Source organism: Pristiophorus japonicus, chromosome 21 (assembly GCF_044704955.1).
Source record: "Pristiophorus japonicus isolate sPriJap1 chromosome 21, sPriJap1.hap1, whole genome shotgun sequence".
NCBI lineage: Eukaryota > Metazoa > Chordata > Chondrichthyes > Pristiophoridae > Pristiophorus > Pristiophorus japonicus.
In genome coordinates this window covers 69,858,793-69,880,110 of record NC_091997.1, presented here as the reverse complement: position 1 = coordinate 69,880,110, position 21,318 = coordinate 69,858,793, and the positions used below count along the sequence as shown (strand labels likewise).

General features: G+C 45.3%; 1 protein-coding gene and 1 pseudogene across 1 annotated transcript in view; one reads left to right on the top strand and one right to left on the bottom strand.

Moving 5' to 3' along the window:
- The window catches only part of stra6 (signaling receptor and transporter of retinol STRA6), a 53,258-nt gene extending 32,638 nt beyond the window's left edge, over window positions 1–20,620 (top strand). The window contains exons 10-18 of the mRNA XM_070865019.1: window positions 194–255; window positions 2,021–2,183; window positions 3,370–3,445; window positions 7,510–7,643; window positions 8,563–8,680; window positions 10,592–10,693; window positions 11,544–11,707; window positions 16,181–16,318; window positions 17,521–20,620. Of these exons, the coding sequence (XP_070721120.1) occupies window positions 194–255; window positions 2,021–2,183; window positions 3,370–3,445; window positions 7,510–7,643; window positions 8,563–8,680; window positions 10,592–10,693; window positions 11,544–11,707; window positions 16,181–16,318; window positions 17,521–17,705 (1,142 nt within the window). The 3' untranslated portion in view covers window positions 17,706–20,620. The remainder of the gene's footprint in view (window positions 1–193; window positions 256–2,020; window positions 2,184–3,369; window positions 3,446–7,509; window positions 7,644–8,562; window positions 8,681–10,591; window positions 10,694–11,543; window positions 11,708–16,180; window positions 16,319–17,520) is intronic.
- Window positions 10,141–10,518, bottom strand: LOC139233708 (small ribosomal subunit protein uS8-like; annotated as a pseudogene).
- Window positions 20,621–21,318: the final 698 nt, after the last annotated feature.

The window sequence follows — 21,318 nt, the reverse complement described above, 5'->3', positions numbered from 1 at the left end:
CTCCCTGTAACCCTTTACTCCCTTATCCTTCAAAAATCTATATCTCCACCTTTTTTAAATATATTCAATGACCCAGCCTCCACAGCTCTATGGGGCAGAGAATTCCAAACATTCTCTGAAGAATGTTGATGGAGTCAAGAGAAGAGGATTCCTTGTTTGATTTTTAACCAACAATTTGTTCTTTCCAATGCAGGATTCAGAATTCCAACAAAACTCGTTGTGTCCATGACTGTGGCAATCATTTCCGTCTATCAGGTAATGATTGGTTCAAAAATTGGTTCACTCTCCATCACCAACTTCCTATTCATCTGTCGGGATTGGGTCTGTTCTGCAGCATGTATTCAGAAATGACTAATGTTCAAGCTAGCTGAAATCCAGGTCTGGTCTCTGTGCTTAATTTCAGGGCCATTCTTGGGCAGTATTCACCAATAGAGCAATTTCCTCAGCATCAGGAAATGTACAAACTATATTTATGCCTGATTTTGAGTGTGTGCGGGGGTAAAGGACAATTTGTGAGTGTTCCTGCCGGGTGTGGTTTAGAGACATATGCATGAAAAGAAACTGTTATTTAATCATTCAGTTTATTTGCGTGTGCATCATCGGGTGTGCATCTGACATTGAGACCACCAAGTTAGACTTTTAAACCGTAAAACGCTCTAAAGGGGCTGGTATTGGGGCAGGATGAGATCAAATGGATGGAAGGGCCTTCCTTATCTGAACCCATCTTATGGCCGAGCTCTCTCATTGGGAGGAGAACGGGGGAAAATTTGGGTGACTCCAGAGACTTGAGTGCGGTGCTGGGGGGAGTACTGCATTTCCCACATTTCATCAGGAGTAGGCCATTCGGCCCCTCGAACCTGCTCCGCCATTTAATACGATCATGGCTGATCTGATCATGGACTCAGTTCCACTTCCCTGCCCGCTCCCCATAACCCTTTATTCGCTTATCGCTCAAAAATCTGTTTATCTCAGCCTTAAATATATTCAATGACCCAGCCTCCACAGCTCTCTAGGGCAAAGAATTCCACAGATTTACAAACCTCAGAGAGAAGAAATTCCTCCTCATCTCAGTTTTAAAAGGGCAGCCTCTTATTCTATGCCCCCTAGTTCTAGTTTCCCCTATGAGTAGAAATATCCTCTCTGCATCCACTTTGTCAAGAGCCCTCATTATCTTGTATGCTTTGATAAGATCACCTCTCATCCTTCTGAACTCCAATGAATACAGGCTCAACGTAACCTCATAAGTCAACCCCCTCATCTCCGGAATCTGGAATCAACCTAATGAACCTTCTCTGAACTACCTACAATGCAAGTATATCCTTCCTTAAATACGGAGAGCAAAACTGTATGCAGTACTCTAGGTGTGGCCTCACCAATACCCTGTACAGTTGTAGTAGGACTTCCCTGCTTTTATACTCCATTCCCCTTGCAATAAAGGCCAACATTCCATTTGCCTTCCTGATTACTTGCTGTACCTGCATATTAACCTTTTGTGCTTCTAAGGGTACGGGGTAAGTCATTTAGGACCGAGATAAGGCGAAACATCTCCAGTCAGAGAATTGTGAACCTGTGGAATTCTCAACCACAGAAAGTTGTTGAGGCCAGTTCGTTAGATATATTCAAAAAGGAGTTAGATGTGGCCCATACGGCTAAAGGGGATCAAGGGGTATGCAGTGAAAGCAGGAATGGGGTACTGAAGTTGCATGATCAGCCATGATCTTATTGAATGCTGGTGCAGGCTCGAAGGGCCGAATGGCCTACTCCAGCACCGATTTTCTATGTTTCTATGCACAAGGATCCCCAGGTCCCACTGTACTGCAGCACTTTGCAATTACAACAGTGAGTACACTTCAAAAAGTACTTCATTGGTTGTAAAACGCTTTTGAAACATCCGGTGGTTGTGAAAGGCGCTATAGAAATGCAAGTCTTTTGATGCAGTTGCTCTCTTCCATTTCAGATTGCCGGGGTTTTATTTACCACCTCGTATTTAAACACTCCTGCCCCTGTTTTTCCCCGACAGGTTGCTCTCCTGCTTGTAGTGGACGTTGTCCCCACTCTGCAGAAGATGCGGGCGGGAGTCCGAGAGGAGATAACCTACGTGCTCCAGGGATTCGGCATCAATCTTTCGGACAGTAGGACTGAAGTTCTCAAAATCGTCAAATATTATTTTTGGATGTTTGAAGGTTTGCGATTTAGTTTGTGTTTTCATTTTTTATTTTAAGTGACTACCAACAACCTCCCCCAATCTTCTCCTCTTGGGCAGTCACTCGGAGTCGAGGATGGCCGGGAATCGATCCCGGGTCTCCCGTGTGGCAGGAGAGAATTCTACCGCAGAACCACCAATGCTCAAATTATTCTTTCGAGTCATACTGCAATAAGAAAATGTTTGGGTTCATTTTTTCAATTGATAAAAATAAGTAATTTGATTTTATGAGGGTCAATATTCAGCTCGCTGACTGACTTGTTCTTCCAGGCCCTGGATCAAGCAGTGAGGGTTGCAACTTACTGGGGGGGAGGGGAAGGGGGAAGGGTCTAAATTCTCAGTCAAACTGACATTGCTTAGTGGAATGTGCTTTTGCGTTCGTGCAGTGAGTGAAATGGGTCTCTGAATCAAACCAGGGCGTTTTTTGTATGTTCACTTGGACATTAATGGTCATTTTTCGGGGCCCAGGGGCAGCACGGGCCCAGCCCACACTGCGATATGTGGGCACACTAGGTCCGTGTAGCAGAGCTGGTCTCCAGTCGTCTTGGTTAACCCTTGCCACTGGACCAAGACCTCGCTCTGTCAAACTCGTGTGGTGGCTGGTGTGCAACGGTCACCCCACGTTTTTTTTTTTTTAAATCCACGCCCAGGCATCTTAACCCTTCAAGATGTAGTTCGGGATCTGGAATATTAGGTCCTTCATTGAAACACCTGTGAGCTCATCCTTTTTTGGCGTGGAAGCAAGTCATCCTTGTTTCGTGGGCATGCCTATGACTGACTGACTGAATGATCATTCTGTACAAAAAATGGCCCAACAATTTATCAAACCAAGCAAACTTTATGCAGATGGTTTAAAAACCAATCGGTGGAAGATTTGAATATTTTTGAGGGTTTTTTTTTGCTTATGGCAAGACTAGCAGTGGGCCGATTCATCTGTCGACTTCCTCGTTGGTTCCTCCCGCCCCCCCCGGCCACAGCTTGAAAGGTGGGCCAACCAACGTGGGGGTGTTAACCAATGTGGGGGTGTTAACCACCGAATCTAATCACAGTTGATGCACTGACTGGCTTCTCATTAATACTTGGGATTTTGGGCAGTTCTGATTTTGTATAATGTCTGAATGGTGCAATGGAAAATAAATGTCTTCCATTTTTTCCCCCCCAAATAGTCTGCTATGTGTCTGCAGTCGCTGTATCTTGTTTCTTCACCCTCTCTACATTAATGAGGTCGATGGTTTTACACAGGTAACTTTGCAATAAGAGACTTCGGTTATCCCACCTGATGATGATGCTGATTTCTCTGCCCATTTGTAACCCGTGAGCAGAAAATCTAGCCTGTTGTTGCTTTTGTCATGTATCCAGACATGTTTACTGCTTGTACTATTACATATGATGTGCCACCTGAGGGCACTATGGGAAACTTGTACACCAGCTGTATGGTCACTAAGGTGTGCCACTAGGGGGCACTGCAGTGGGAGACTTGTAGGTTACCTGTATAGGTGTGCCTGCCTTTTATACACTAAGGTGTATAAAAGGCAGGCCACCATGTGTGATCCTCACTCTGGAGTTGCATTAAATGGACTAATGTCACTATAGTTCAAGTACAACACATTGCCTCGTGGAGTCATTATCAGAGCATCTAAGGACATAACAGCTTTCATAAATCATTTTCTATTAAGTATATGTACAACAAACCGGTGCTGATCACTAATATTTTCATTTACTCTGTAAATTTCCATGACTGACTAGTTATGACGCAGAAAATTCTTGGCCTTCCAATGGCCATTCCTCCCTCAACCCCTGCTTTCTAATTGTGGATGAGTTTCACTTGTTCAATTGTATCTCGTTCATGGGATTTTTATTCAATATAATGTTGGGAAATTGTATTTACATTCAACAAGCGTTTGCATTTGTATAGCAACTTTAACTGGTAAACATCCCAAGGTGATTCACTGAGGTGAATGATCAGCCATGATATTGAATGGTGATTCAGGCTTGAAGGGCCAAATGGCCTACTCCTGCACCTATTTTCTATGTTTCTATGAACAACATTTAACAAGTCCATGATATTGGGACAGGTGACCAAAAGCTTGGCCAAAGAAGTAGGTTTTAAGGAGCGTCTTGAAGGAGGGGAGAGAATGCCAGAGCTTTTGGGGTCTCGACAGCTGAAGGCAAGGCCACCAATGATGGGGCGAAGTAAATCGGGGATACGCAAGGGGCCAGAATTGGAGCAGTGCAGGGCTGGAGAGAGATTTGGAGGGGCGAAGCCACAGAAGGATTTGAAGACCAGATTGGGAATTTTCAATTTAAGCATTACCGGACCAGGAACCAAGCACGGAGGGTAATGGTTCAATGGGACTTGAAATCCTAGAATGGTTGTTATGTATGCAATAAAGGTACAAACTGAGTACTGATTAACTAAGCAAGGTACAACCTTGCTTCTGCTTTATTTTGGCCCAAAGTGCCTGACTCTCAAAATGGCTGGCCTTTTATACCAGAGCAGCACCATGTGCGTGCTGCTCAGTGGCCTCCAGCAATGGCACCATCTGGTGGCTACAAACAGCATGTACATACATGACAGGTTACAGCTGGGAAGGCGGCCATTCGGCCCATCGAGCCCATGCCGGTTCTCTGCAAGAGCACCTCAGCCAGTCCCACTCCCCCCGCCCTTTCCCTGCAGCCCTACACATTTTTCTTTCTTATCCAACTCCTTTTTAGTTGTTTTGTGAGTTTATTTTCTTGATGGTGATTGGGTAGAAATCTCCAGTTGAGTTTTTTGCTGTGTAATGTTGGAGATATTTCTAATTTGGTACAGGCTCATTGGGCCGAAAGGCTTTCTTCACTGCTGTAACCATTCCATGATTCTAACTCCCTTTTGAAAGCAGTGATTGAGTCTGCCTCCACAACCCTTTCAGGCCGTGCATTCCAGACCGCAACTGCGCGCTGTGTTTCATTAAAACAAAATTCTTGTGTCGCCTTTGGTTCTTTTGCCAGTCATCTTAAATCTGGGTCCTCTGGTTCCCGACCCTTCTGCCACTGGGAACAGAGTTGGGATATAGGTAGCCAAGTTTAGGATGAGTTTACAAAGGGGGAGGTGAGGGATTGTATGTACCAATGGATTTCATGTGCACAAAAGCTACTCCGTGAACAGTAATTCACAGCTTAAGATGCGATCCATGCCTGTCTCAATATATGGATTCCAGCACATCCTTTGTTTATGCTCATAATAAATGGTCAAACCAAGTACCGTGTGTAATGAGCAAGTGTGACCTTGGCTCCTTTTATTGTAGTTCCAGAGTGCAGGTACCTCGTGGTTGGCCTGCTTATACACTGTGCTCTCAAGGGATGCAGGGATCCCTTGAGACTCCAAAAGTTACGCCCTCTGGTGGACGGGTGTGATGCAGGTTACAAGGGGTTAAATACATAACATCTTGCATTTGTGAATGTCAATAAATTGTGAATCTCTATGTAAATATTCCAATTTATCCCTCTGCTAATTGTTGTCAAATCCCTATTACAGTCTTGTCCCTACGCCCCCACCCCGGCCCCATCCCTACCTCTGTAACCTCCTCCAGCCCTACAAGCCTTTGAGATTTCCGCGCTCCTCTAATTCTGGCCTCTTGAGCATCCAAGTGTTTATTTTCATCACTCCACCATTGACGGACGTGCCTTCGGCTGCCTAGGTCCTAAGCTCTGAACTCCATCTTCTCTGCCCTTCTCTCTCCTGGTTAACATGCTTCTTAAAACCTACCTCTTTGTCCAAGCCTTTTTTGGTCATCTGTCCTCATATCTCCTTGTGTGGCTCGGTAATTTTGTTTGACAACTTTCCTATGAAGCGCCTTGGAACATTTCAGAATCATAAAAATTTACAGCACGGAAACATAAAAACATAGAGAATAGGTGCAAGAGAAGGCCATTCACCCTTCGAGCCTGCACCACCATTCAATATGATCATGGCTGATCATGCAACTTCAGTACCCCATTCCTGCTTTCTCTGCATAACTCCCTTTTGAATATATCTAATGAACTGGCCTCAACAACTTTCTGTGGTAAAGAATTCCACAGGTTCACAATCCTCTGAGTGAAAAAGTGTCTCCTCATCTCGGTCTTAGATGGCTTATCCCCTTATCCTTAGACTGTGACCCCTGGTTCTGGACTTCCCCAACATCGGGAACATTTTTCCTGCATATAACCTGTCCAATCCCATCAGAATTTTATATGCTTCTATGAGATCCCCTCTCATTCTTCTAAATTCCATTGAATATAAGCCTAGTTGATCCAGTCTTTGTTCATATGTCAGCCCTGCCATCCCGGGAATCAGTCTGGTGAACCTTCGCTGCACTCCCTCAATAGCAAGAATGTCCTTCCTCAGATTAGGAGACCAAAACTGCACACAATACGCAAGGTGTGATCTCAGCAAGGCTCTCTACAACTGCAGCAAGACCTCCCTGCTCCTATACTCAAATCCTCTCGCTATGAAGGCCAACGTGCCATTTGCTTTCTTTATTGCCTGCTGTACCTGCGTGCCTACTTTCAATGACTGATGTACCATGACACCCAGGTCTCATTGCACCTCCCCTTTTACTAATCTGTCACCATTCAGATAATCTGCCTTCCTGTTTTTGCCACCAAAGTGGATAACCTCACATTTATCTACATTATACTGCATCTGCCATGCATTTGCCCACTCACCTAACCTGTTCAAGTCACCCTGCAGCCTCTTGGCCTCCTCCTCACAGCTCACACCGCCACCCAGCTTAGTGTCATCTGCAAACTTGGAGATATTACATTAAATTCCTTCGTCTAAATCATTAATATATATTGTAAATAGCTGGGGTCCCAGCACTGAACCTTGCGGTACCCCACTAGGAAGGAGGCCATTTCGGCCCATCGTGTCCGTGCTGGCCGACAAAGAGCTATCCAGCCTAATCTCACTTTCCAGCTCTTAGTCAAGTGCACATCCAGGTACTTTTTAAATTTGGTGAGGGTTTCTGCCTCTACCACCCTTTCAGGCAGCGAGTTGCAGATCCCTCCATACTCTGGGTGAAGAAATTTCCCCTCAAATCCCCTCTCAACCTCCTACCAATTACTTTAAGTCTATGCCCCCTGGTTGTTGACCCCTCTGCTAATGGAAACAGGTCCTCCCTATCCACTCCATCTATTTTATTAGTTAAATGCACCATATACATGGTTGTTGGATGACGACAGTTCAATTCTATTTTTAAATTACTATTGAGTATTGTGCATATTAGTGATGTAAACAGTATTCCAGCTAGCTTCCTGCTCACTTGGCCTTTGCTCTATTACAGGGAGAACCTTCAGGCTCTCCACAGAGGGGACATACAAAAAGTCTTCAACCGCAAGGAGCGCTTCAGACCCTCTTGCTCCACCGTCGTCCAGTGGATGAGCTTCACCAGTTACCAGGCTGCGCTCGTCTGTTTAGGTAACCGGTGATGGACTGTCTTGGAGCTGTTTCGAGTTTTGGTTCTATATTTGAACGTGGAAACTTGTTTGCCTGTGGGGGTGCTGGGTGGGAACTGAGCACGAAGATAGAATGGGTATATTTTTATCATCTGGTAATGTCGCTGGGTAAATTGTCATTCTTTCAGAAGGTGGGAGTTTCCTAAAAGTTTCCAATTTCCCTCCTTCTCCTCCTTCAAATATAACTGTCATGTACATAGAATTTATATCATCAAGCGAGCTGATAGAAGACACAGCTCAGTTTCAGTACGTGATGAGGTCGGCAGAGGATACTAGACCCGTCTGACTGATTATATCATCGATAACAACAACTTTAAATTATATAGCGCCTTTAATGTAGTAAAATGTCCCAAGGTGCTTCACAGCAGGGTTATAAGACAAAACGGATAAATTTGACACCGAGCCACACAAGGAGAAATTAGCGCAGGTGACCAAAAGCTTGGTCAAAGAGGTAGGTTTTAAGGAGCGTCTTGAAGGAGGAAAGAGAGGTAGAGAGGCGGAGAGGTTTAGGGAGGGAGTTCCAGAGCTTGGGGCCCAGGCAACAAAAGGCACAGCCACCGATGGTTAAGCGATTATAATCAGGGATGCTCGAGGGCAGAATTAAAGGAGCGCAGACATCTCTGGGGGGGAGGGTTGTGGGGCTGGAGGAGATTGGAGGGATTTGAAATCAAGGCGTTGCTTAACCGGGAGCAAGTGTCGGTCAGCGAGCACAGGGGGTGATGGGTGAGTGGGACTCGGTGCGAGTTAGGACACGGGGCAGCGAGCACAGTGGGTGATGGGTGAGTGGGACTCGATGCGAATTAGGACACGGGGCAGCCCATCATAGAAGGACTTGAAAATTGTGCCTGTTGCATTTTTTTTTTTAACTCTCTCCCGTTTAGGTCTCCTCTTCCAGCAGCTGGTATTCTTCATATGTTTTCTTCTATTTGCCTTTCTCGTCATCGTTCCCATTCTCCACGGACAGAGCCTGCTTATCTTCCGGATCCTGGACAACATGTGGTGAGTGTGGGGCACGCGGAACCTCTTCCATATCTTGCTGCTCCGACGAGTCGAAATCTTAAACACTTGGCTCCGGGATTTGCTCGTGGGTGGGGGTGTGATTTTGTTGGCGGGGGGGCGGGGGCGGGGGCGGGGGTGGGGTTGGGGGGGGGGATTTTGTTGGGGGCCCCCGCCTCCTCCACCCCAGAAGGTGGCAGTCACCTGAAGCTGCAGGACTTGCTCGAGCACTTTCCGAGCTGGTAAATGGAATGCAGAATGCAAACTATCCGCCTGCAATTGACTCAGTCGCCCATCATCTGCCAGAGTGCTGTACTTTGTTTCAGTCTTTAAAGGGGCGATTCCGTGATCCGATCCCCCACGGAGCACCGTTTGAAAGATTGCCCCCAATGGATGGAAAATCCTGAATTATGGACTCATGATTTCCTGGTCCATACTTCCTGTCAGTTTAGCTCCTGGCTGGAAGGTCTAGATCACTGAATCATCCCTCTACTTTTTATACCACCTATAGCAACAGGAGGAGGCCATTCAGCCCCTCGAGCTTGTTCTGTCATTCAATTAGATCACGACTGATCTGGATCTTAACTCCATCTACTGGCCTTGGTTCTGTAACCCTTAACCCTTGCCTAACAAAACAAGCTCCTTTCTGAAATTTTCAACTGACCCCCAGCCTCTCAACAGTTCTTTGGGGGAGGGGGTTCCAGATTCCTGCACCTTTTGCATGAAGAAGTACTTCCTGAATCACTCCTGGCTCCACTTTTAAGGTGATTTTTCCCCTTGTTCCGGACTCTCCCACCAGAGGAAATAGTCTTTCTCTCGCGCTCTCTCTCTCGTGCTTGCTTTCTCTCTCTCTCTCTCTCTCTCTCTCTCTCGCGCGCGCTCTCTACCCTATCGAATCCTTTAATCACTTTGAACACCTCAATTAGATCACCCCTTAATCTTCTATATTCCAGGGAATACAAGCCCAGTCTATGCAACGCAGCCTCATAATTGAACCCTTCCAGTGGGCCCGAGTCTGTGGAATCTCCCAAAGGAGGCTGTGCATCCAGCCCCAGCTGCAGAAACTCCTCCAGAGCCCACGCTTTGCGTTTGTTCCTAATGTTCTGTCTCTCTCCGCAACCAAACTCTAAATTTGAAAGTGTAGCAAATTGAGTTCAGTAGAGTCAAGTTGCGGAACAATGGCGATCGAGACCTTTGTCCAATCTGCCCGTGATTCTGGAGGAGAAGCGGTCTTTACCAGTTTGCATCATTCCTGCATATTTTGGATTTCAATTTTTTTTTAAAATTGGGTGTAAATTTGACCTTTCATCGATTCCATAAAACTCCCAACTGCACTTGCCCCCGGGCCCATGGGTTCATCTCTGGTTAGAAGGTCTTGTAATAAGGGCGATGGTTTGCATGTGGCCTGATCAGTTGTTTTTTTTTTATAGTTTGAATGTTTTATTATAGGCTGGCTTCACATTTTAGAAAAAGAATCCTCGGATTTTTCCTCCTGTGTTTTCGCTTGGCCTCTTCATGGTCCATGCTGCAGACTGGGTTCGTTGGGACGAGGGACCCAAACTGACGGGAAGGCAAGAGACCATTTTGCCACCTTTTTCGAGTTCCTTTACTTGAACATCAAATCTGGGGCTAATGACACCGCCCCTTGTTCAGGGATTAGCAACAGTTTTCCCATCCCTGTGGTCATCGATAATCTCAAACTCTCCATGTAGCCATGCTTCATTACAGTCGGGAATCTCACAATCACTTTGGAGCATGGTTGGATGAGAACTTGGCATATTCTGCATTTCTCGGCATTGTTGATGCTTGAGGGCATTGGCACAAACGTTCGTGCGCACCATAATGCCAGTTCGTCAATATCAGTCGTTACCTTTTCTCTTTTTCTCTCTCTCTCTCTCTCTCTCTCTCTCTCAGGCCCTTCTGGTTAACACTGATTGTGGTCACGTTGATTCAGCACTTGCTCTCTCGGTTGCTGTTCCTCCGGAAGGACGGGAAACACTTGAGCATCACCAACAGGTACGGGGGTTTTGGATCAATTGTGGGCAGTATTCCATATGTTCCTGGGCACAGTGAGTATTTTGGTTCAGTTAATTCACCCGGTATTAACGGCATTTGCCAGCCGTGGCTCTGTGGGCAGCGCACTCTCTCCTGACCCACAGGGTCACAGATTCCAGTTCCACCCCAGGGACTTGAGCACAATCAGGGCTGACACTCCCAGTGCAGTGCTTGAAGGAGTGCCCCATTGCCGTCTTTTGGATGAGACGTTAAACCAAGGCTCTGGCTGCTCTCTCAGGTGGATGTAAAAGATCCCATGGCACTATTTCAAAGATAAGCAGGGGCATTATCTCCGGTGTCCTTGACCAATATTTATCCCTCAATCAACGTCACTAAAAAAAAATACATGATCTGGCCAGTATCACATTGCTGTTTGTGGGAGCTTGCTGTGTACAAATTGGCTGCTGCGTTTCCCACATTACAACAGTGACTACACTTCAGAAGTACTTCATTGACTAAAGCGCTTTGGGACATCCTGAGGTTGTGAACGGCGCTATATAAATGCAAGTCGTTTGAGTCTATCCATTATATACTGTCTGAGGTAGAGCTGAGAAGAATGTCTATGTACTTGGATTATCCCATAATCGGGAGACCTGTAGACTAGACTCTCGGGCGCTTTATAAATGCAAGTCTTTCTTTGCATGAAGGGGCCCACTTGTTTTACCGCCGTCACTCCAGACTGGCTGGCTTGGCCGACTCAATATTTTCAGTCTACGAGCTTCCAGTCTGGATTTGGCTAGGAAAGAAATGCAATTATCTAGGGAGGTGTGTAAGTGCGCAACGCACCTTGAAGTTTTATCTTCCTCTGCAGACGCTGCCTGTACATCTTCACGTACCTGTTCTTTACGTTCAACGTCCTGATCGGGGTCATTGCCGGGGTGTGGCGAGTGGTCCTTACCGCCCTCTACAACATCGTTCATTTCTGTCGAATAGACCTTGCCCTCATAAATCGTGGGGTGGAGTTTTTTGACCCAGGTAACTCTTCTTTTTTTCCCTTTTTTCTCTCTTTTTTTTTTTTTCTTTCTTTCTCTCTCCTTTCTTTTCTTTCTTTTTTCTTTTTCTTTCTTTCTCTCTTTCTCTCTTTTTTTTCCTTTCTTTTTTTCTCTCTCTCTCCTTTCTCTCTCTCTCTCTCTCTCTCTCTCTCTCTTCTTTCTCTCACTGCTTCCTTGGTGTCCTTTTAGTTTAACCATGGAACTGTAAATATGCTGCTTCTACTTTTAACGCTGTGTGTGAGGGCTTGTGATTTTTGTCTGAAGCAATACAGGTCTTTAAGAATGCAACAATCAACTAATTTGTTCAAATGTCGTTGCCAATCTCCTGATGCAGCACAGACCAACCAACGTAACTCTATCACCCCTAACTGCTTTTGGCCTCCATCTCATTTGAGCACTAAATGTGTGAATCCGACTGTTGTGCTGCTGTTTTCATAACCGTATCGCTCTGTCCTTTTACTTGTGTTTTGATCAATCGCCGCAATCATCCTGGAACTTGACTGTCACGCCACCACCTCCTCTGCCCATGCTCCAGAGAATCGCACAGGCTCCACCAACTGTACTGCCTGCTTCTCACGCTGCTGTACATTTTGCAATTAAGCAATAAATAAGATCAAAGTATTTAAGGACAATGTATGATTTTTTATAATTGCGGGGGGGGGGGGGGGGTCCAATTAGACCCCCCCTCTAACCCTGCTTCACCTAAAAACTGCAGTTCATGTACAACACCACATGAGGTCGGCTAGTATTTTATAAATGAATAAGTTCTGATTTCTCCCTCTTTCCCCCCCCCCCCCCCAGACAGCTCTCAGTTTCTGAAGATACATAAGAACATAAGAAATAGGAGTCGGTCATACGGCCCCCCGTGCCTGCTCTGCCATTTAATAAGATCATGGCTGATCCGATCATGGACTCAGCTCCACTTCCCTGCCCGCTCCCCATAACCCCTTATCCCCTTATCGTTTAAGAAACTGTCTATTTCTGTCTTAAATTTATTCAATGTCCCAGCTTCCACAGCTCTCTGAGGCAGCAAATTCCATAGATCCACAACCCACAAAGAAATTTCTCCTCATCTCAGTTTTAAATGGGCGGCCCCTTATTCTAAGATCATGCCCTCTAGTTCCATTCTCCCCCATCAGTGGAAACATCCTCTCTGCATCCACCTTGTCAAGCCCCCTCATAATCCTATACTTTTCGATAAGATCACCTCTCATTCTTCTGAATTCCAATGAGTAGAGGCCCAACCTACTCAACCTTTCCTCATAAGTCAAGCTCCTTCATTTCCAGAATCAACCAAGTGAATCTTCTCTGAACTGCCTCCAAAGCAAGTATATCCTTTCCTAAATGTGGAAACCAAAACTGCACGCAGTACTCCAGGTGTGTAGTTCCACAGGTGCTGCCACTCTGTGTTCCCCTTGTCCAAATGACTTTTCTTTTAAGGAGTGCAAGTGGCCACCTTGCTTCATGGAGTGGGGGCTCCTGGCCTGTTTGCCCGACTGGGCAACACATTTGCAATAGCACCGTTTTTAAGGGGGCGGAGGGGAAAACAATGAATAATTCCACTAATCCCACAATATTTATTTATTCTTTCACTGGATCTGGTTGTGTTTCTGCCTTGGAAATAGCGGATGCATTGACAGTCATTTTCCAACATTCCATTGACTTTGGATCAGTTCCTATCGAGTGGAGGGTAGCCAATGTAACCCCACTTTTTAAAAAAGGAGGGAGAGAGAAAGCAGGGAATTATAGACCGGTCAGCCTGACCTCAGTAGTGGATAAAATGATGGAATCAATTATTAAGGATGTCATAGCAGCGCATTTGGAAAATGGTGACATGATAGGTCCAAGTCAGCATGGATTTGTGAAAGGGAAATCATGCTTGACAAATCTTCTGGAATTTTTTGAGGATGTTTCCAGTAAAGTAGACAAAGGAGAACCAGTTGATGTGGTATATTTGGACTTTCAGAAGGCTTTCGACAAGGTCCCACACAGGAGATTAATGTGCAAAGTTAAAGCACATGGGATTGGGGATAGTGTGCTGACGTGGATTGAGAACTGGTTGTCAGACAGGAAGCAAAGAGTAGGAGTAAATGGGTACTTTTCAGAATGGCAGGCAGTGACCAGTGGGGTACCGCAAGGTTCTGTGCTGGGGCCCCAGCTGTTTACATTGTACATTAATGATTTAGACGAGGGGATTAAATGTAGTATCTCCAAATTTGCGGATGACACTAAGTTGGGTGGCAGTGTGAGCTGCGAGGAGGATGCTATGAGGCTGCAGAGTGACTTGGATAGGTTAGGTGAGTGGGCAAATGCGTGGCAGATGAAGTATAATGTGGATAAATGTGAGGTTATCCACTTTGGTGATGATAACAGAGAGACAGACTATTATCTGAATGGCGACAGATTAGGAAGGGGGAAGGTGCAGCGAGACCTGGGTGTCATGGTACATCAGTCATTGAAGGTTGGCATGCAGGTACAGCAGGCGGTTAAGAAAGCAAATGGCATGTTGGCCTTCATAGCGAGGGGATTTGAGTACAGGGGCAGGGAGGTGTTGCTACAGTTGTATAGGGCCTTGGTGAGGCCACACCTGGAGTATTGTGTACAGTTTTGGTCTCCTTACTTGAGGAAGGACGTTCTTGCTATTGAGGGAGTGCAGCGAAGATTCACCAGACTGATTCCCGGGTTGGTGGGACTGACCTATCAAGAAAGACTGGATCAACTGGGCTTGTATTCACTGGAGTTCAGAAGAGTGAGAGGGGACCTCATAGAAACGTTTAAAATTCTGATGGGTTTGGACAGGTTGGATGCAGGAAGAATGTTCCCAATGTTGGGGAAGTCCAGAACCAGGGGTCACAGTCTAAGGATAAGGGGTAAGCCATTTAGGACCGAGATGAGGAGAAACTTCTTCACCCAGAGAGTGGTGAACCTGTGGAATTCTCTACCACAGAAAGTAGTTGAGGCCAATTCACTAAATATATTCAAAAGGGAGTTAGATGAAGTCCTTACTACTCGGGGGATCAAGGGGTATGGCGAGAAAGCAGGAAGGGGGTATTGAAGTTTCATGTTCAGACATGAACTCATTGAATGGCGGTGCAGGCTAGAAGGGCTGAATGGCCTGCTCCTGCACCTATTTTCTATGTTTCTATGTTTAAGACCTTTTGGCATTTATTGCCCAGGAGGAGGTGGTGTGCTGATGCCTTGAATCGCTGCAGTTTTTTGTAGCAAACCGAGTGTCTCGCTGGGTCATTTCAGAGGGACAGTTAAGAGTCAACCACATTGCTGTGGGTCTGGAGTCACACATCGGCCAGACCGGGTAAGGGCAGCAGATTTCCTTCCCCAAAGAACATTGGTGAACCGGATGGGCTTTTACGACAATCCGGCAGTTTCATGGTTACCATTACTGACACGAGCATCTTTTTTCCAGATTTATTTAATTCGCTGAATTTAGCCATGGTGGTGTCTCCGGATCATTAGTGCAGGCCTCTGGATTAACAGTCCAGTAACTCAACCATGGTGCTACTGTTCCCGATAATTGACGGCAAGGAGGCAGGATGATGTCGTGGGCTGAACACAGGAATTGCCCTCATAGCCCCGTGCTCCTTCTGAATATGGCTGTCCACTAAAGCCCGGACTTGCTCTTTTTTTGTATGAATTTGTTTCTGTATTGTACCTTTTTTTTTGATCACCGGTGACTCAGTGAGTATCACTCACGCCTGAGTCAGAAGGTTGTGGGTTCAAGTCTCACTCCAGAGACTTGAGCACATAAATCTAGGCTGACACTCCCAGTGCAGTACTGAGGGAGCGCCGCATTGTCGGAGGTGCCGCCTTTCGGATGAGACGTTAAACCGAGGCCTCGTCTGCTGTCGGGTGGAGGTAAAAGATCCCAAGGCACTATTTTGAAGAAGAGCAGGGGGAGTTATCCACGGTGTCCTGGGCCAATACTTATCCCTCAATCAACATAACATAACAGATTATTTGCTCGTTTAACACATTGCTGTTTGTGGGAGCTTGCTGTGCGCAAATTGGCTGCCGCGCTTCCCACATGACAACGGTGACTACACTCCAAAATTACTTCATTGGCTGTGAAGCGCTTTGCGACTTCCAGTGGTTGTGAAAGGCGCTATATAAATGTAAGTTTAGGTTTTTTGGTCTTTCTCTCTTCTCTCCTGCCCCCACCCCCCCCCCCCCACCTCCCCTCCGAACCTCCTTCTCTCAGAATCTTGTGGTTTGGTGAGTGACCTGCTTCTGGTGATCATTAGAAGATAGGAAGATGTTCCCAGCTATTTTCCTTCTCTCCATCCCTTCCGTAGGGACATGCCTTGCACCAATATACATGCGCTTGCATATGCAATTTTTAATAGCGAGGAACTAGCAGCAATAACAACAACTTATATTTATTAGCAATGGCCAATAAACGCTGTAACGAGAGCAACTTTTTTCTTGTCCTTTTCTGTAGCCTATCGCTGTTACACTGGCTTCCTGGTGGTGGAGGTCAGTCAGTCCCATCCAGTGATGAACGCTTTTTGCTTCCTCCTCCTCCAATCCCAAGGCTGTGAGATGAGCAGTAATGATAAAGGCAAAAACATGGAAGAAGGTCAGTGACCGTATGACGGAAAGGGGAAAAAGTTTGGAAATATAATTGGAAACTTTGCTTTTTTTTTTTAAACTTGTTGGAAGTTCAGGTTTTGATGGCGAAATTGGATGCACAGATATGTGTTCCTGTTTCTATATTTTTGGCCCTCATCGAAGCGCGGTTGGTCCCAGATAACGGAACACTCTCTAGTTCGGGCGCACACTTGGGGTCACCAACTTTGGATGTATTGCTGGAGGTTTTGTCGCGGGACCTCCAGGCACCCCGCCTCCACGCACACGTCATTGGTCGCCTGACACGGCCAATCCTCACCTCTCTGTTACCCGATTGGATGATGCGTCACCGTCCGTCATTTTCCTTTGTGTCCCCTCGCCAATATTTTGACAACTACTAAAACAAAATGAAGAACAATCACAATGCCACTTCTGATTTTTTTTTTTTTCTCTCCTGGGTGTTTCTCAGCCGTGTTCGGGAGATTGGTGTTTAATTTCTGGCATCTCCAGGGCAGCCCTGGAGGGTTGGCAACCCTACAACGTGTGTCTGCATCAAGTGCAGTCGAGCCCTCTTCTCCCCCCCCCCCCTCCCCTCCGCCCCCCTCTCCCCTCGGGTCAGGTATGGCCCAGCAAGCTTCAGAGCAAAGCTACCTCCATTCTGCCCCAAAATTCGTCTCTGCCTCAGTGGTAATTTAGTGAGCAAATTCAGGCAGTACGGAGATGGGCAGCAGTGAATGGGCTTTTAAATACCTCGTGCCCACAAGGAAATTGTTGCACCGTGAGGCTTCCATCCAGCGCCAATGTTCAATCCATCCAGTGGTCACTTGTGAACCATAGCATTGTAAAATGGTAGAAATGTTAAGATTGGGTGCTCACCTCTATAGCTGGTTCCTGAGCTATGAAAAAGTGCATGCATTAACAAAAAATCTTGCCTTGACACTCATTCCTATTATAAATTCCTGGGTCTGTTTTTATAATGTAAACTCGTCACACTGTAATTACACCCTCCCACCAGTGGTGGTGCTGTAGCACCACAATTTTGCGTCTCCTGGCTCCTCCGCCTGCCTGTATTGCAGAGTAAGTCCTGAGCTTCACCCAGCTCTACTTCCTAAACTGCTGCACGTCTTTCTACTGTTGCATGAGAGGGTTTTTGAGCCTCCTAAAACGATTGTGATGTGTGTGTGTGTGTGTGTTTTTTGGTGCTACTTGCAGGGGTTCAGTTGGTGCCCAATCAGAAACTTACAAAGATGCCGCGGTCCAAACGAGCTCGGGCAAGATGGTGCTTGATGTTCACCCTCCTGAACAATCCTTCGTTGATCAGCTCCAGGAGATCCACACTTCATTCGCCCAATGGTTACAAATGGGGAACTGAACTGTCCGTCCAAATGCAGCACTGATCTTGTTAAATCTGAACCGTGTGACAAGGAATAGGATCCTGTGTAAATCAAAAGTGGCTTTTTGTTGATTTAACTAATCTAGACTGGGTCAGTCATGTATCTAGTTGCACACATCCTGTCTACACACATTACTTCCTGTTGCAACTTTTGGTCATACTTTACACACACTACTTCAATGCAACTTTTGATCATCGTTTCCTATTAAATTTTGCTATGTCAACAGTCACAGTGTAGTTGCAGGCTCTGCCCACTAGATGGCTCTATGGGCAAGTTTCTGAACACACTCTCCCAACTCTGCCATTTTCTATATTTAAAGAACAAAACTTGCATTCCTTGACTGAGCTACGTCCAAACTAGGGGTAATTTATTCGATGTTTCTTCTTTCCAGTATTGTTTTCTTGTCTTTCTTGGGCTTTGCTGCTGAGATAACTATATGGAGAGTTCAGACTATGCAATTGGGAGTGCAAACTGCTCCCAATGAGATGCACCAAATCTCCCCCCTAGTGTCAGTTAAACATTACAGGTGATAAATACTTTGACGGTAAAAACTATACTGTACCACAGTTGTAAGAATCTGGGGGGCGGGAGGAATCAAAAGCTGCAATACCCTTAAATTTTATATATTGTATTTCCAATATAGGTGAAGTCTTTTAAAATACCAAGAATTATGGAAAATTTAACACTATATTCTCACCAAGAATTCTTCAATTAAATTTTAAATAACAACAGACTTCTGAACGCTCTCCTTCACAACCTACACCAGTCAACTTGTGACCAAGAGGTTCATGTTTACCTTCACACTTTTTTTTAAAAGCTTCTGATCACTGTCACTGCGATGTAGTTTCCGCTCCTCCGGGAATATCCTGCTCTTGTATCGAGTGAATTGGGAGATTAATTTTAGTTTGGAATATCGCTCGTACTGATCACCGTGCGAGGTTGCCGCTCAAAAGTCTGAATACTTGCATTGCAGATGCACAGCAGACACCAGAACCCACCACTAGGTAAATGTGAGAGTGATCCCAGCCAGGTGTTCCTTGCTGAGATGGGTGACTAGATTCAAGTAGATATGAGGGTTAAAATGTTGCTGTTAAATTTACACCTGCCAAGATAGATCTTTGACCTTTGCGAGAAAGAGAACTTGGTGCTAGAAGGTTTCCCAACCTCTCTGCCTTCAGCATTTCAGGCTGATGTTCAGCATATTTGAGACACCTTGGCTTTGTGACAATAGGTGAAACCCCGTGGATACATCAATTCCTATATACTCGTGTGGAGCCCAATTATGTTATGATGAACCTTGAAGTTGCAGAATCCTTCCTGCAGTGTCCGTTGCTGCTCTGATCCAGACGCCGTTGGATAATTTCCAATGGTAGGGAAAATGTGAAGCTCTGCGGACATGTGTGACCACCTGTAAGACCAGGCAGAGTTTAAAGCTCATCTCTGATGGTGTCATTTATTGGGTGATCTTCCGTCAGGTCAGCCTTCTGATGTGGTCACACACATGTGCTTTGTTTTGTCATTTGCTCTGGTTAACCAAAGGGAAAAATACTTTGCAATTTCATATTGAATGAGAGAGTTGACCCAAAGGTCATTTATAGTATGCAACGTCAAGCCAGTAGCCTAATTATTGAAGCAGTTGATGTGCCTCTTCAAGGAGCTTTTTGCTCGGTGAAGGAGTTGCAATAGGAAGCCCTACATAAGTCAATGAAGGGGAACCTGGTGTATTGTATCACGCCGTTTCTAAGTGAACTTGATACTTGTGCAAGTAACAAAAACAGTTAGAATCTGAGAATACTTGCATCCATGAAATATCAATATTGTTAAGTTTGATGCTAGAATTTGATCAGCTCGAGGAAAGAGTTTTGAGTTTGGGGGGGCCCCTTTAACTGTTGGTTTACTTGCCTTATGACTGGTGGGGCAACTTGGTCAACTTTGGGTTCTTGCCATGTAGTTAAATATAGAAACATAGAAAATAGGTGCAGGAGTAGACCATTCGGCCCTTCGAGCCTGCACCACCATTCAATATGATCATGGCTGATCATGCAACTTCAGTACCCCATTCCTGCTTTCTCTCCATACCCCTTGATCCCTTCAGCCGTAAGGGCCACATCCAACTCCCTTTTGAATATATCTAACGAACTGGCCTCAACAATTTTCTGTGGTAGAGAATTCCACAGGTTCACCACTCTCTGGGTGAAAATGTTTCTCCTCATCTTGGTCCTAAATGGCTTACCCCTTATCCTTAGACTGTGACCCCTGGTTCTGGACTTCCCCAACATCGGAAACATTCTTCCTGCATCTAACCTGTCCAATCCCGTCAGAATTGTATGTGTTACTGTGAGATCCCCTCTCATTCTTCTAAATTCCAGTGAATATAGTTCTACCATTTACAAAGTCATTTGAGTTTACCGATGCCTTGATCTGTTAATTCAGCACACGTCACTAACTGATGTCGAAGGGGTAACTTGCTTTGAAGATTTGTGAGATTGTTTGCTTTTTTTTAATATACGTCCTCTTGCTTGCTGACCCTATCCCTGCAAGATTGGCCTCGACAGTGGACTGAATTGTTCAACTGTGTTTTAGCCACTTTGGCTCTTTTGACGAAAAGGCCAATCTTTCCAATGAGCCAGAATTTTATGTGTTACTATGAGATCCCCTCTCATTCTTCTAAATTCCAGTGAATATAGTTCTACCATTTACAATGTCATTTGAGTTTATCGATGCCTTGATCTGTTAATTCACACATCACTAACTGATGTCGAAGGGGTAACTTGCTTTGAAGATTTGTGAGATTGTTTGCTTTTTTTTAATATATGTGCAAAGATGCATTTTAAAACCTACCGACTTAGTGCAACTTCACCTTGAGAGATGGGTCCTTTTTTTTTTAAATAGAAATATTTTACCATGTTGCTCTTTTATCCTTTCACTGTATATAAAATAAAATGCAATGATTACAATGAGCTGATTTCAGACTTTGCTTAAACTGAGTGCTTTTTCACGTTTGATGAGGATTCACGCACTTTCTGGTAACTAAAAGGTCATGATCTGCTGCATCGCTGCGTCTGATAAAATACTTCCATTTGTTTATTTAGCAAGAACCAGAGGCGACATGAGGAAAACATTTTTACGCAACGAGTGTTTGGGATTTGAAAGGTGCTGCTTGATGCAGTGGTGGATACAGATTCAATAGTAGCCTTCAAAAGCAATTGGATAAATACTTGAAGGAGAAAATGTTGCAGGGATTATAGGGAAGGAGCGGGGGTGTGGGACTAACTGGATTGCTCTTCGAAAGACCTGCCGCTGACTCGATGGGCCGAATGGCGGCCTCCTGTGCTGTACAGTCCATGATTCTATGCTCTTTTTTCTAGATTACACGATCTGTAGCTAAGTGCAGTCAAGGTTCTGTACATTTCTTCACACTGGGATAGGGTTACAACAATTTGCGTTTATATAACAGTGACACTTTTTTAAGGTAGTAAATTGATACCAAGCCAAAGGAGGTAATCAGGACATTTCATCACAGAGGTATGTTTCAAGGAAGGGCGAGGTTTGGGGAAGGAATTTCAGAGCTTGGGACTTAGATGGCTGAAGGCACAGCCGCCAAGGATGGGGCGAG